The 14,801-nt window shown below is 42.5% G+C and overlaps 1 protein-coding gene across 1 annotated transcript; it reads right to left on the bottom strand.

The window, feature by feature from the left end:
- Positions 1–12,482: 12,482 nt before the first annotated feature.
- LOC119811603 (elongin-A3 member D-like) lies at positions 12,483–14,192 on the bottom strand. The gene has a single exon (XM_038325504.2). It carries the CDS (start codon positions 14,190–14,192, stop codon positions 12,483–12,485), a length of 1,710 nt encoding a protein of 569 aa, XP_038181432.2.
- Positions 14,193–14,801: the final 609 nt, after the last annotated feature.

Genomic DNA, 14,801 nt, shown 5'->3' with positions numbered 1-14,801 from the left:
ACTGTCGGTGCCTTCATGTAAAAGAAAAGCACCAGGAAAGCTGAGGTCCAGCGACCTGGAGCAAAGATGCTTTGGGGCAATTGTGAAAGTCGCAAGGTTCAGAATTGCACTGCTGTAAGTCCTCATCCAGAAGTGGCCTCCAGTTGCCAAGCTGCTTCTCCCTGGATGTCCAGGATCACTCTTCATTTCATACTGGCCAAGCATACTCAGCATGGCCGAGCAAATGCTAATCTACTAGGGTACTGCAACTGCTGGGCTGTTGCAGGAGCTTTTTCTGCTCCTTCAGCCAATAGCCTTTAAGATACCAGCCCATTGGTGCGTGGTCTCTTATATGATAAAAAGCAGCAGGAACTGGGTGCTCTCTCTTGCTTCTAGCTCCCCTTCCGATGGCTAGACTAGCTGTTTTCTCTTTGCTACGAGAGGACTGTTGTTTGGGACATTGATTTGTTAGAATTTCTACTCAAATAAATAACTTTTTATTATACCTTGTAGAAGGAGGACTGGGTGCTGTCCCACCATCCAGCTAGCTTAACCCCTGAAATAACCACACAGAAATTGTATTAATTAAATCACTGCCTGGTCTATTATATCTATCCTCTTCTTGGCCAACTCTCACATCTTGATCTAACCCATTTCTATTAATCTGTGTTCACCATGAGGTCGTGGCTTACTGGGAAGGATTTTAACCAGTGTCATTCTCAGGCAGGAGTTTCATGACATCTGCCACACTGCCCTTCTTCCCAGCATACATTTCTGTCTACTCTTCCCACCTAAGTGCTGCCCTAGCAAAAGGCCAAGACAGTTTCTTTATTCAACCAATGAAAGCAACACATAGACAGAAGAACCTCATACATCATTTCCCCGTTTTGTTTAAACGAAAGAGAAAGGCTTTCATTTTAATATAGTAAAATTATATATAACAAAAGAGTTATCAAGCAAGAATTACCATTACAACTTTTATATCTATTTTATCTGTTATCATAACAAAGGAAAACTATAACTATCTATATATTCTTCAGCTCCATCAAAGGCTTCAGAAGGATATAATATTACCTAAGTAAATGAGAAGTAAGCAACTTCCAAAACTCTAGAAATGACAGAGACATCTTGTTGCCTGGACAGTTACCCAAAGTTCTTCTGTACCATTGTGGCATCCATCTTCAGTCTACAGGCCCATAGTGTCCATTAAACTTTTCCATGAAGCAGGAAATTTTAACGACAGTTTAGTCATTTTTTCTGTGTCCTGTAGAATGTCTTGCAGACTGTTTCATGACACAGGAATCTCAAAAGACCATCTCAGCTATAAGCAAGTTCAGCAGTCCTCTTTTTGTGGGTTCTTCATGGCCAGTTTATGCAACAGTACAGGCAAGAGCACTTCCTTGCCCAAATGGCTAAAGAGCCTCTTCAATGCCCATTTTCCTCTTGAAGTAGCTGGTGCTGCCAGGAAAAGACATGTCCCATTGTCATGAAAAGCTCTAAGTTACTAAAACATTTTAAATGCCATATTCTGTAGTCTTTGAAAGATATGAAGAATGCCTATCTGAAATATATCTCTACATATCTAGAAAATCTAACTAATATGACTACAAGCTTGACTATTATTGATGATTATCCATTAACAACCTATATTTCCTAGTTATACATTACATTTTTAAAATAAACAACACAATCACAGTACCTTAATCAAGAGCAGAAATATACATATAACAAGATTAACCTTAAATTTATATCGATAAAGCCAAATCCATACCAAAGCAAATTATTCATATTTATATCATATCCACTTTTAAATGTAAAAGAACATTTATATACAATATTTGGGAATATGGGCATAGTTTTTTCTCTCTAAACTACTTTGTGCTCTATGGGGGCGCTGTTAATGAGGTCTTTTATGGTGTATCCTGTGTGTCAGGTTCATCTCAGTCAGCAGTTGAGCAAAGTAATTTTTTGAAGGTGTTCAAAGCAACCTTTCAGGAGGGCGTGGTCTATCATACCATATTGGGATAGAAGCAATCCATAGGGTCTCATTTTCTGTAAAAACAAAAGAAGAATCTCTTTTCCAAAGTATCATATCCTTAGATCCAAATTCTGAAGTCAAGGTATTTTCAAAATATCTATCTTGGATTAGTTCAGCAGCATTTGTAAACAAATATCTTTTTGCAGCTGTTGCTCCTTCCTCAGCATTCAAACAATTCAAAGAGAGCATAATAGCATACAGTATCAAGATTCTCTGTGTATTTTCCATCTTTGTGAAACTTTGTTTGTGTTTTTACTTTTATTTTTATTTATTTATTTATTTTTATTTTTTTTAATTTTGTTTTTATTTTTACTTTTACTTTTAGAGACAGGTTCTCTGTATATCTTTGTCCTGGAATAACTCTGTAGACCAGGCTGTCATTGAATTTAGAGATCCTCCTGTCTCTGCCTCCCAGGCATTGGGATTAATGGTTTGTGCTACCACACCTTCAAGTCACAGAGGTCAATCTACCTCTACCTCCCAAGTGTTGGGATTAAAGGTGTGTACTACCACACCCAACTACTTCCTTTTTTCTTTTTTGCTTTTAAGAACTTTAACCTTTAGCCTGCATATATTTTAACACATAGTAAACCATTTAGATGTTTTCTTCGACTTTGAATCTTTCTTTTACTGTATATCTCTCTTTTTGTGACCACATGAGTCTTTAATTTACCAAACAATATCGATAAGACTAAAGCTGTGACTTTGACAGCTAGATCCAGCCCATTCCTTAGCTTTCCAGCCTCATGGCAGAGGTACTGGCTGTAACCATGTTTATCACCACAACTCTGTGGTGGTTCAAGGTCCCTGCCAGCAAGCAAGCTGCAACAGTGTTAAACAACAATCAAAAGCTCCATAGTCAGGACCACCTGCTTGAAAGAGTCAGAGTTTGCCATGGCAGGACGGCAAAGAAGGCTGGCATTTAAAACGGCACAGCTTTTTTTCTGCTGCCGGTAAAACTGAAAAGCATGCATTCAGCTTTTCATCAACACTGTTTAAGTGTTTTGTAGCAGGACCTCTTAAAAGGGCTGCTGGGTTTTGCAGCTAAAGCTGAGTCAGGAAGCCACTCTTAGATGAGAGCACTTGCTTACCTCTAGCAAGCAAAGCCAAACCCGAGAAATTGTTGCTACAAAGAAAATATGCTTTATTCTATTCTTTCCCAAGCTTTCTCAGGCTTTCTGTGGATTTACTTATCCACGTGGGCGCCATTTTGTAGTTATGGGAGTAGCAGGCAGGTCTGCTTTTTGTCCCACCCGGCTCCCAGCCACCTGACTAGTTTATGCCCCGAAATAACAACACACAAACTGTATTCATTTGAACACTGCCTGGCCCATTAGTTTCATCCTCTTATTAGCTAATTCTCACATATCTTGCTTTAACCCATATCTAATAATCTATGTAGCACCACGAGATGGTGTCTTACTGGGAAAGATTCAGCATGTCTGACCTGGTGGCTGGCTTCATGGCGACTGCCCCAGAGAGGAGAGGCATGGCAACTGTCTGAGCCATCTACCTCACTTCATTCTCCCTGTTCTGTCTACTCCACCCACCTAAGGGCTGGCCTATTAAATGGGCTAAGGCAGTTTCTTTATTAACGAATGAAATCAACACAAACAGAAGACACTCCCACATCATCATGGCAATACATAGATTAATAAAAATAGGTTAATTTAAGATGTAAGAGTTAATGAGGAATACACCTGATCCATTGGCAAAACAGAGTGGTAATTAATAAAATTATGTGTGATTATTTGGGTCTGAGTGGCTGGAAAAGGAAAGAACAGTCTCTGTTTCCAATTAAAATATGAATATTTAAATATATTAAATGCATAAATTATATTAGCTATATTTACCCCCTTTCCTCTTTCAACACCTATGTAAATATTCCTCAGTTAAGGTTTCTTTTACTGTGATAATACTATTACCAAAAGCATCTCGGGAGGAAAGGATTAATCTCATCCTACAATAGACAGGTAACAGTCCTTTACTGACAGAAGTTAGGACAGGGACTCAACAGGTCAGGAACCTGGGCCAGGAACTGAAAGGGAAGCAGTGGAAAAGTGCTGATTACTGGCTTGTTCCTCATGGCTTGCCCAGTCTGCTTTTTATACAACTCAGGGCCACCTACCCAGAGGTGGTCCTGATCAACACATTCACATCAATGGTTAATCAAGTAGACATCTCAAAGACTTTCTTATCAATATGGTGGATTGAGACTTCTTTTCCAAAATAATTCTAGCTTTTGTCAAGTTGATTAAAAACAATTAATTAGTACAAATAGACTTTCCATCTTCTGGACACTTGTTCTTTCATAATCTGAAATAAGCTTCTTATGTGTTAAATTCTTCTGAAAATTTAATATACTTTCCTATAGGTCTCATATCTGGTCTGCTTTAACATGCTCATTGAAGTTATACATATAAGATTATAATTCTGTAATAATTCTCACTCCTGAATTTCCTGGTGTATTTTTTCCATTTTACTTTGCTTTTCTTCTTTTCTCTTCTCTGATTAGAATACAGATTAAAATGATAGTACAACTATTACTTGTACTATTTTCTCAGAGCTTGTAGAATTTCCATCAATGAATATGCAGTATAAGGTTCTTATTACAAATTCCTTCTTTGATCTCTATCCAAAGCAGCATAGCAATGGAATTTCTAAAAAGCTTTCTACACATAGACTCTTTTCTTTCTGTAGAATTTACATATTTTTTGGCAACAGAATGAAAAATCATCTACATGGTGCACTTATTCATGAATTCTGTCACAAAAAGCTCTTAGAAACCAAAAGGAAGGAAAGAAAGAAAGAAAGAAAGAAAGAAAGAAAGAAAGAAAGAAGAAGGAAGAAAGAAGGAGAGAAAGAAAGAAGGATAGGGAGAAAGGAAGAAAGAACTTCAATAAAAATGCCATTTATATAAACTCTTAGCTTTGGTCTTCGATCATTTATAAAAGTCTACCAAAATATACGTTTACTCTGTCCTACTGGAGTTTTTGGCTCCCCCTCCAAATTTAACCCATCATTCATACCAGTATTGCTTTTTACAGCAGGCATTAATTTTTTTAATTTTCGTGGCAAGACACATTCTCCACAGTAACTGGGAAAGACTGGACCGCATTCATCATGGGGTCCTGTGAGAGGCCCCTCCAGGGCATTTTTTGATGATATCGGGTTGCCTTGTCTATCTGTCATTGACCTACATTCATCGGTCCAATGTTGACCTATGCCACACCTCTTACATATACCTGGAGGCTGAGTCCTCCTATTCCAGAAGAGGAATTATTCCTAGGAATCCGTTGTCTACAATCCCATTTCAGATGTCTCATTCTATGACAATTCAAAGATCTGGTATTCTGATGTCTCTTACCACTGGAAATTGCTTCTCCTACCCATGCTACAGTATCAGAGTCAAGTGTCTCAACCTTCATTGTATTCAAGACCCATTCATCCAAGGGTGCTGATCTGATCTTTAAAGGCCCAAGAATCCAGTTGCACTAAATGTTGGCATTATCATAAGCCAAAGATTCAATTATTATACATATAGCTTCTGGGTCAGTTACCCCTATTTGTACAGCCCTAGTCAGTCTTTTCAAAATGTCACTAAAATTTGTCTCTAACCCTGTTTAACCCTAAGATATGATTAAACTCTGTTTTACGGTTCCTGAATCCTGTCCAAAGCCTTTAAAGCTGCTGTGGTAGATAGGGACAAGGTGTGGTCATCATAAAGAACTTGATCCCAAGGATCAGAGTAAAGACCTTCACCTAGAATTTGATCTAGGAAAATCTCAAATCCCTTTGCTTTTTCTTGTTGCTCTAAAATTCTTGCTTCCTAAAGCTCTTCTTGGATAGCTTTACCCAAAATAATTACATGGAAACTGTGTTCTTTTAAACACTGCCTTGCCTATTACTCACATCTTGACTAACCCATATCTAATAATCTGTGTAACACCACGAATGGTGTCTTACCGGAAAGGATTCAGCACGTCTGACCTGGTGGCTGGCTTCATCGCATCTCTCTCCCTGAGGAGAGGCACAGCAGTCTGCCCCAGAGAGGAGAGGCGGGGCAACTGTCTGAGCCATCTACCTCACTTCCTTTTTCCTGTTCTGTCTATTCCACCCACCTAAGGGCTGGCCAAGGCAGTTTCTTTATTAAAACAGAAGACCCTCCCACAACACTTCCTCTTTTAAGAAAAACCCCAAAACAATTGTGGTCCACTTTCTAGGACTGCTGAGATTAACTGAGCCCAATCTTGAGGCATAGCTTTGCTACTGAAAGCCCATGTTTTGACCATTTCCTTAACAAAGGACAAATATAGTTCATAAGCTACAATTGCTTGGTTAATTTCTTTTAGATCACTCATACGTATAGGCTCCCATTTATATTCCTTGACAACCTTAGGGTACTTGGAGCCAGATATTTTTTCTGATGTTTTTACTGGAAAGGCAGGCAGGACTCTGGGGAAGCTAACCTGGAGATCTTTACATACTGACGAGGTTAAATTTTGCCTTTTTACCTTTTGTTCCTGGTCATCAAATACAATAATTTCCTCAATTTTTTCAAATCTGTTTACCATTGCCTTTTGTAATGTCTGGGTTTCCTTTGTAGTGTTCTGCTCTAAAACCCTCATAGAGGATTTGAAAGTATAAAGTCTGTCCAGTAAAGATAATGTCTCATCCTTGAACATAATCTTTTATAGTATGCATATTAACTTCCTGGAGAGACATCCTACCAATCAATCTGTCAAACCTCTTTGACAGAGTCCGATTAAGACATTCAACAGTGAGAATTCTCTCAAATAATGTTTCAACACCCACTGCCATTGGTTGGGTTTTATGTTTCAAATTGGTTGTTTCCTTCTCTAGAGTGGTAAATTTCCTTTAAATAAATTACTATCAGTCTGTGCCATTTCTAAAAGTATCTCAGTAGACTAAGTTTTGTTAGTTAAATTGGCTGTATCCTTCTTCAGATTTCCAACCTCTTTCCTGAGAAGTGTGGTTTCAGTCTGAAAAGACTGTACATTTTCTAAAAAATGCTTCATCCCTTGCCCTATTGTCAAACCATTTTTTAAAGAAAAAATATTGAGTAGAAGACTAATCCCCAGAAACAAAAATAGCTATGTAGAAGAGACATCATATAAGTCTTGTAAAACCTCGCACATGGTGTAAGTAAAGAGGCTATTTAAACCTTGCATGGTTAGATTGTCTGACATATTGTCCTTTTAAATTAGCAACTTATGCTCTATACTTAGGATATTAAATCTTACCTGTGGTTCAGTTAGCTGTATTAGGTACAATAACCATAACCTGCCAGCAGGTGTTGTGGGCCACCTACAAAACTAATCCAGAGGAGCATAGGAGTGCATGTGAATTCACCTGTGCCCAGTCTGAAATCTGAATTTAGAGCAGAATGCTAAAAGATAAATCACAGACTGTGCTCTCTGGATGTCTAGAGCAACGGAATAGGCAAATGCAAACAAAATGTTAGAACATCACAGAACACCTGGCTCAGACAGGGGAAGCCCACTTTTAACCGAAATGTCTGCAGTGGGAGGCAAACAGTAGGGTGCCTAGGTACTTGAAACCAAACCAAGGCCTGTAAAGGGGGAAAAAAAAACTGTGGCTGTTTCATTGAAAAGCCTCTGTGTAAGATTCTATATTAAACTGCTGGCTCCACTCACAGGCCACAGCTTGGTGAGGGAAGGCTCATGCTGAACCAGACTGGCAGCCAACAGTAGAGCTAGGGGTTCTAAACCTAAATGTAGGGCACCAGATGAAGACGCAAAACAATCCCACACCAGTTAAGAACTAAGGATTGATGTAGGAGGTTCTTCTATGTGTTGCTTTCATTGGTTGAATAAAGAAACTGTCTTGGCCTTTTGCTAGGGCAGCACTTAGGTGGGAAGAGTAGACAGAAATGTATGCTGGGAAGAAGGGCAGTGTGGCAGATGTCATGAAACTCCTGCCTGAGAATGACACTGGTTAAAATCCTTCCCAGTAAGCCACGACCTCATGGTGAACACAGATTAATAGAAATGGGTTAGATCAAGATGTGAGAGTTGGCCAAGAAGAGGATAGATATAATAGACCAGGCAGTGATTTAATTAATACAATTTCTGTGTGGTTATTTCAGGGGTTAAGCTAGCTGGATGGTGGGACAGCACCCAGTCCTCCTTCTACAAGGTATAATAAAAAGTTATTTATTTGAGTAGAAATTCTAACAAATCAATGTCCCAAACAACAGTCCTCTCGTAGCAAAGAGAAAACAGCTAGTCTAGCCATCGGAAGGGGAGCTAGAAGCAAGAGAGAGCACCCAGTTCCTGCTGCTTTTTATCATATAAGAGACCACGCACCAATGGGCTGGTATCTTAAAGGCTATTGGCTGAAGGAGCAGAAAAAGCTCCTGCAACAGCCCAGCAGTTGCAGTACCCTAGTAGATTAGCATTTGCTCGGCCATGCTGAGTATGCTTGGCCAGTATGAAATGAAGAGTGATCCTGGACATCCAGGGAGAAGCAGCTTGGCAACTGGAGGCCACTTCTGGATGAGGACTTACAGCAGTGCAATTCTGAACCTTGCGACTTTCACAATTGCCCCAAAGCATCTTTGCTCCAGGTCGCTGGACCTCAGCTTTCCTGGTGCTTTTCTTTTACATGAAGGCACCGACAGTGACAGAGCAGAGGAAGAAGGAGAGCTGTCTTACTTGAGGAAAGCCTCAGTAGTTCCAGTCATGTGTCTTTCCTGTACACAGAGATCTCCACACTTTCCCCTCAAGGAAAACAGGCTTTGCTTTTTTAGCCCAGCATCTGACTTGCTGCAGAGAAGCTTTGCCCCTTGGAGTCACCAGGGTTCCCCCAAACTTCCTTGGGTCTTTGCTACCTGACCGTGGCTCTTTGCAGCTAGAAGAAACAAGGCCCCAAAAGATCCTCTTCACTTTCTGCTTCCTCTTACCTCTAGCCTAGGATTGCAAGTTGCCCTTTGGTCTGTTCTTCCATGTGTGATAGGCTCCAGCTGAGGCTTAGCCCAGGACAGGGGTGCTTGCTGCTACTGCTGCCCTTGGAGTCCTCTATCCTATCTTCTTGCTCCCACAACACAGCCTCATGAGACTCTCCTTGCAGAGAGTTTCTGGGTGACTCACACACACAGGATAATTCTTCCCACCATTCAGTATAACTGTCTTCCCTACACCTTCTTTCTATGATTCTCAAAATAATTTTTAAGCTAGTACCCACAAATGTGGTTTCCCTCCAGCTTTTGCTTGCTGGAACACAAAGATTCTGAACCCAGGAACACCAAGACTGGTTCTAATGGCGAATTCCACAATGCCAGTTCACTTCTCCTATGACATAGAATATCTGGGGTCACTTGGCTCTTTTGTAAGTACATTCCTTTCTCTATAGAATTAATCACTCTCTCACACACAAACACACACACACACACACACACACACACACAAAGTACCCTTGTAAAACTTTTTTTTTTTTTGGTTTTTTGAGACATGGTTTCCCTGTAGTTTCTAGAGCCTGTCCTGGAACTAGTTCTTGTAGACCAGGCTGGCCTCGAACTCAGAGATCCGCCTGCCTCTGCCTCCCTAGTGCAGGGATTAAAGGCGTGCGCCACCACCGCCCAGCTGCCCTTGTAAAACTTTAAGTCAATTCTGAAGCCATTTCTGACAATTCTGAGCCCTCTTAATCTCAGCAGTAATGCTGCCCCCTTCCCCCCTGGGAACCAAGGACCTAACAGCTACACATGCACGTATGTTCTCCAGAAATTGGGGCAAGATAATCTTTAAGATGTTGACTCAGTTCCTAAACAATTACCCATACACGTATGATTTGATTCAGTCCCCTGGAAAATGGGATCAAAATGACCTCCTACCTCATCTGATCTGGCAACAGCTCTTCAGCCAATTATTGGTAAATAGCCCTTTCGAATAAGCCAACCATAATAGTCAAAGAACAACCCCCCTTGCTTCTGTGGTCTTTTCCTTTAAAAGTAGCCTGTTCCAGCTATTCGGGGTCTCTCAGCTTCCCGAATGCTGAGGGACCCTGTCATGATAGAATTAATAAAATCCTCATGCTTTTGCATCTGCTGTGGTGTGAGAGGTGGTCTCTGGGGGTGATTCCTCCTCAGTGTTTGGACACTAGAGTCCAACACCCTTTACTTCTCCTGTTTTGGTAAATCTTATAGCCCTTGACTTCCTTTCTGGGATTCTGTAAAATTTTTATAGTTTTTCAAGACAGGGTTACTCTGTAGCTTTGGAGCCTGTCCTGGAACTAGCTCTTTTAGACCATGCTGGCCTCGAACTCAGAGATCTGCCTGCCTCTGCCTCTGAATGCTGGGATTAGAGGCGTGCACCACCACTGATTCTCTGAAGTATTTTATGAGCTGGTACCCAGACCTCTGGCTGTCTTTCTAGGCTTAGATTTCTGAAACAATGTAATCTTGAATCCAGGTTTGATTAAGGAGTTGGATATAAGGGTGAATTCCACAATGACTGGAATCTTCAACTCAAAAGTTGGCCTTACTGGAATGTCTTGGCTTTTTTATTGTCTTCCTTTCTTTATTGACTCATTAACAAAAACGTAGAAAAAATACACACACACACAGAGAGAGAGAGAGAGAGAGAGAGAGAGAGAGAGAGAGAGAGAGAGAGAGAGAGAGAGAGAAAGAAAGAGAGAGAGAGACTATCCTTTTCTTCCCTGACTCTGTATATTTTGTAGCATGAATTCTGTTTGGTCTTCTTAATAAAAACTCAGAGTCACATATTAGGGTGAATACTGAAAAGTCAGAAAAATAAAGTAGGCAGTCACTAGAGAGACCTTTTACGTCTAACAAATCCTCAGGCCAAAATAATCAAAATCCTCTCTTCAGGAATCCTTAGACTGATTGCTGTCTGTAGGAAACCTCAGGCTGAACCTGAGCTTCTGTCTCCTCCTGTCTTATATTCCTCTCTAAGCCCAATCATCTTTTCTCATTTCCACTCCTTAATGCTGGGATTAAAGGTGTGAGCCAGCACGCCCTGGCTGTTTCTCTTTTAGACTAATTCAATCTTGTATAGGCCATGGTGACCTTGTACACAGAGACATCCTCCTGCCTCTGTTATCCAGAGTGCTGGGATTAAATGGTGAGCTACCACACACCTGTCTGTTTATCTTTTAGACTGATTCGATCTTATGTAGGCCATGGTGACCTTGAATTCAAAGCCATCAATCTGCCTCTGTTTCTCCATAGTACTGGGAATAAATGTGTGTTACTACTGCCTGTTTTTTGTGACTATTTAGTGTGGCCATCTCCACACTCTGATCTTCAGACAACCTTCATTTATTAAAGCAAGAGAATTTAAAACACATGCTTCTCCACCTCACTTTCTTTCTGGAATTCTCAAACAAATTTAATCAGCTAGTACACACACCTCTACTTTTCTCTCCAGGTTTTGCTTGCTTCGATTCTGTGAAACTGAATACAGGAACTCTCAAGAGATTGATTATTAGGGAGGTTTTCACAACTCCTATTCTCTTTTCCTAATGAGATAGAATGTCTAAGATCTCTTTGACCATTTTAAACTACCCTTCGTTCTTTATGTACTTAAATAAACACATATGCTAACACACACAGCATTCTTATATTTTAAATAATTCATCTTTATTAATCTGTGTGACACCAGGAGACAATGGTCCACAGGTAAGGTTCAGGAGCCTTACACCTTTGGGAGTTACATGGAGTCTCTCTGACTCCACCTCTTCTCTATCTCTGTTCAGATTTCCTGCTTGGCTATTTTCTGCACTGCCATAGGCCAAGCCAGCTTCTTTATTAATCAATGTCAATAAAACATATTTTAGCATACAGAGAGGAATTTGACATCAATAGTGGGGAAATGCTCAAGTGTCCAAACAGAAGAAAAGAAGTCATGTCCAATATAAGAAAGTTCACTGACAAGTGTGTCAGGCAAAGAATTAGACAGTTGTCAGAAGGGACCAGCCACTCTTGTGTTGGTTGAGGTGGGGCTGGAATCAACATAAATCCATATTGGTTGTGAAGTCCCTGCAGGTGTTATTCAGGAGGTTCAGTTTGTCAGTCTGCAACCAAATCACAATGGAAGATGGAGGTAAAGGCCTGAGGTTTAGGTAATCTTTGTTTTTGCAGGCCAGGTCCTCACCACTTGACTCCATAGAAAGAGTTTGAGTGGACAGAAATTCCAAAGACGAGTGTTTCCCCTGGGAACCCATGTATTTTTGCCTGTGAGGTCTATGCACTCTTTGGTGCTCAAATATCACAAGTGGGTTTAGTGAACAGGCAGGGAAGCCTGTCCAGGGTCTTGAAAGAGGGCTGCCATGGCTCGAGCACGGATCCCGGGAGTAAATGGTAGAAAATTAGAAAATTTCCGGTGCCTCAGAATAGGAGTCACTCTCAGTCACTGCAGCACAGTGACTGTGAGGAATTCCAGTAGAGAGAGAGAGCATCCTAGGTTCACCTGCTAGAGTACTTCTTGTAATCCCTGAGGGCCTTGGCCATGAGAGGGGTCCGTTTCTTTGCCTGGGTCTTGGTGCTGCCTCTTGCAGGCAGGCGGGGAGCTTTCTGCAAGTGGCTAGGGGCCGAGTCTTCAGGGAGGCTGTTATTGTCAGAGGAGGTCTCCCCTCCTTGTCCAGAGTCTGTCTGCTGTCCTGGGTTGGTATTATTGGCGTCAAAGGTGAGCATCTTGGTTTGGTGGCTTTGTGGCTTCTTGGCTTGTGTGCTTTTGATGCGGTCTTTCAGGGCTTGCAACTTGAGCTCGTGGGACTTTTCCAGCTGGAGGTGTGTCTGGGTCTCAGTCTGGGTGGGATTTGCCTTGGTAGTATGAGTCTGAGGCAGGGATGTCTCTTCTTGCTGCCGGGGTTCAGCTTTGTCCCCAGCTGGTTGGCTCTGAGTTTTCAAGGGCCAAGAGGGCTCAGCAAGGTGCCTTTGCTTGGATTTCTGGAGGAGCCTGGATGGTGCGCGACCCGAATACACTGGCGTTCTGAAGTTGACCCTGCTTGCCCAAGTTGGTTCTTCTTGGTCAGTGTGCAAATAATATTGCTCCAGGCCATCCAGGAGGGAGCCATCTTCGCAACTGGAGGCCACTTCTGGAAGGGGACTCACACTCACTTCAAGGCAATTTAGCTCCATGCTGCTGTGAGACTTGTCTAGAGGCGCCTTTGCTGCAGGGCTCTGGGCTTCATCTGTCCAGGTACATTCCCTTCTCCCTTTGCATGGAGGCTGCAGCAGGGGCAGAGCAGAGGAAGGAGAGCTGTCATAGTTGGAGCAAGACTCAGTAGAGTGATCTTTCAGAATCCAATGTCCTGGGCTCTTTCTCTGCAGAGGAGAAAGGCACTGCTTTGCTGGTCCAGCATCTGACTTGCTGGAGAGGAGCTTCTCCTCTTGGAGCTGCCTGAACTCCTCTACACTTCCGCGGGGACGCTTTGCTACCTGCTCCTGGCTCTGTGCAGCTAGCTCTGGTTCCCCACAAGATGTGCTGGGCCTTTTGCTTCCTCTTGGCTCCAGCCTTGGGCTGCAAGTTGTCCTTTGATCAGGGCTTGTGTGTTTGCTTAGGCTCAGCCTCGAGCTTAGGGTCGAGTTTGGGCTCTGGCTTAGGTCCGAACTTGAGTGTTTACTGCTACTGTAAACCTCCGAGACTTGTCTCCCATTTTCTCTGTCTTCCTTAGACCTGGGCTTATGGGACTCGTCTTCTGGAGAATTTTTGGGTGGTTCTGTCATGAGGTCCACCTGAATGGCAAAGTTCTGTGTGTCGGGCTCAGGCTGAGGCCCAAACTGGGACCTTCTTGACCACCGGGTTGCAAATTCCTTGGCAAAGGGGACCAGGAGCTGCTCTTTCCTCAAGCACTTGATGGTCTGCCTGAAGCCAATCTTCTCCAGGGTGTCACACAGGATGGGCTGAGAAGAGAGTTCCTTCAGGGTTTTGTAGAGTTTCTCGGGCTCTGTCTCTCTGCACAGGCGCTCCTGGAGCTTAAGCAGGGTTTCCAGGTGGTGGGCAAACTCCATCTCCACTGCTGAGGACCCCATGGGGGATCCCAAGAGCAGCAGGTTTGACTGGGCTACCCCTCTGTCTGGGGCCTTCGCTGGCCTCTCTGGGTCAGAGGACAGTGTATCTGTGCTCGCCTGCATGTAAGCTGGCCTTCTTTTGACCTCTGCTTGCCCTTGCATTTAAGTAGTAGCTGTGCCACACCTCCTCACCACGATCCAATCAAATGCCTAGGCTGCTTCAGATGGCCCCGCCCTTTCTGACTTTCAGGTCTGATAGCCATGCCCACTCCCTAGCTCTCATGCCTTCCTCTGCTTCCAATATATGCCAAGTCCACAGACTTGGTACAAGAACACTGCCTCCCTTATGGGTGATCCCTTCCACCTGGGAGCCCCTTTAAGTCCTTCTGATTCCTCCTGGGATAACGAGCTGAGCTCACCTGTGGTAAAGTTAAGCATAGTGTCCATGAGTAGGGCATTGCACCTACTCACACAGCATGAACAAGTTATGGTTAATGGGTCTAGCAAGGCTTCTGATCTGAACCTCATTAAGTCAAGCGCTTTTCCTTGGTGGGCTTGGTGGTCATAGCTCCATCACCTTGTGGCCATCTCCTCCCTCTCTCTTCTCTTTCTACAAACCAGCTGTACATTAAGGTTTAAACAGGTGCTTCCACGAATAGGCACACCACACAGTTTCATTTGGATTTTCCTATTTGGGTCGTTGGTTGTTTCTTTCCAAGGTTATCCTCTGATTATTTTACACTTTGATTTTAATCTCTCTCTCTCTCTCTC

This window comes from Arvicola amphibius, chromosome 4 (genome assembly GCF_903992535.2).
Source record: "Arvicola amphibius chromosome 4, mArvAmp1.2, whole genome shotgun sequence".
Classification (NCBI taxonomy): domain Eukaryota; kingdom Metazoa; phylum Chordata; class Mammalia; order Rodentia; family Cricetidae; genus Arvicola; species Arvicola amphibius.
The sequence above is the reverse complement of the archived record's forward strand: the minus strand, read 5'-3'. Positions and strand labels throughout refer to the sequence as shown.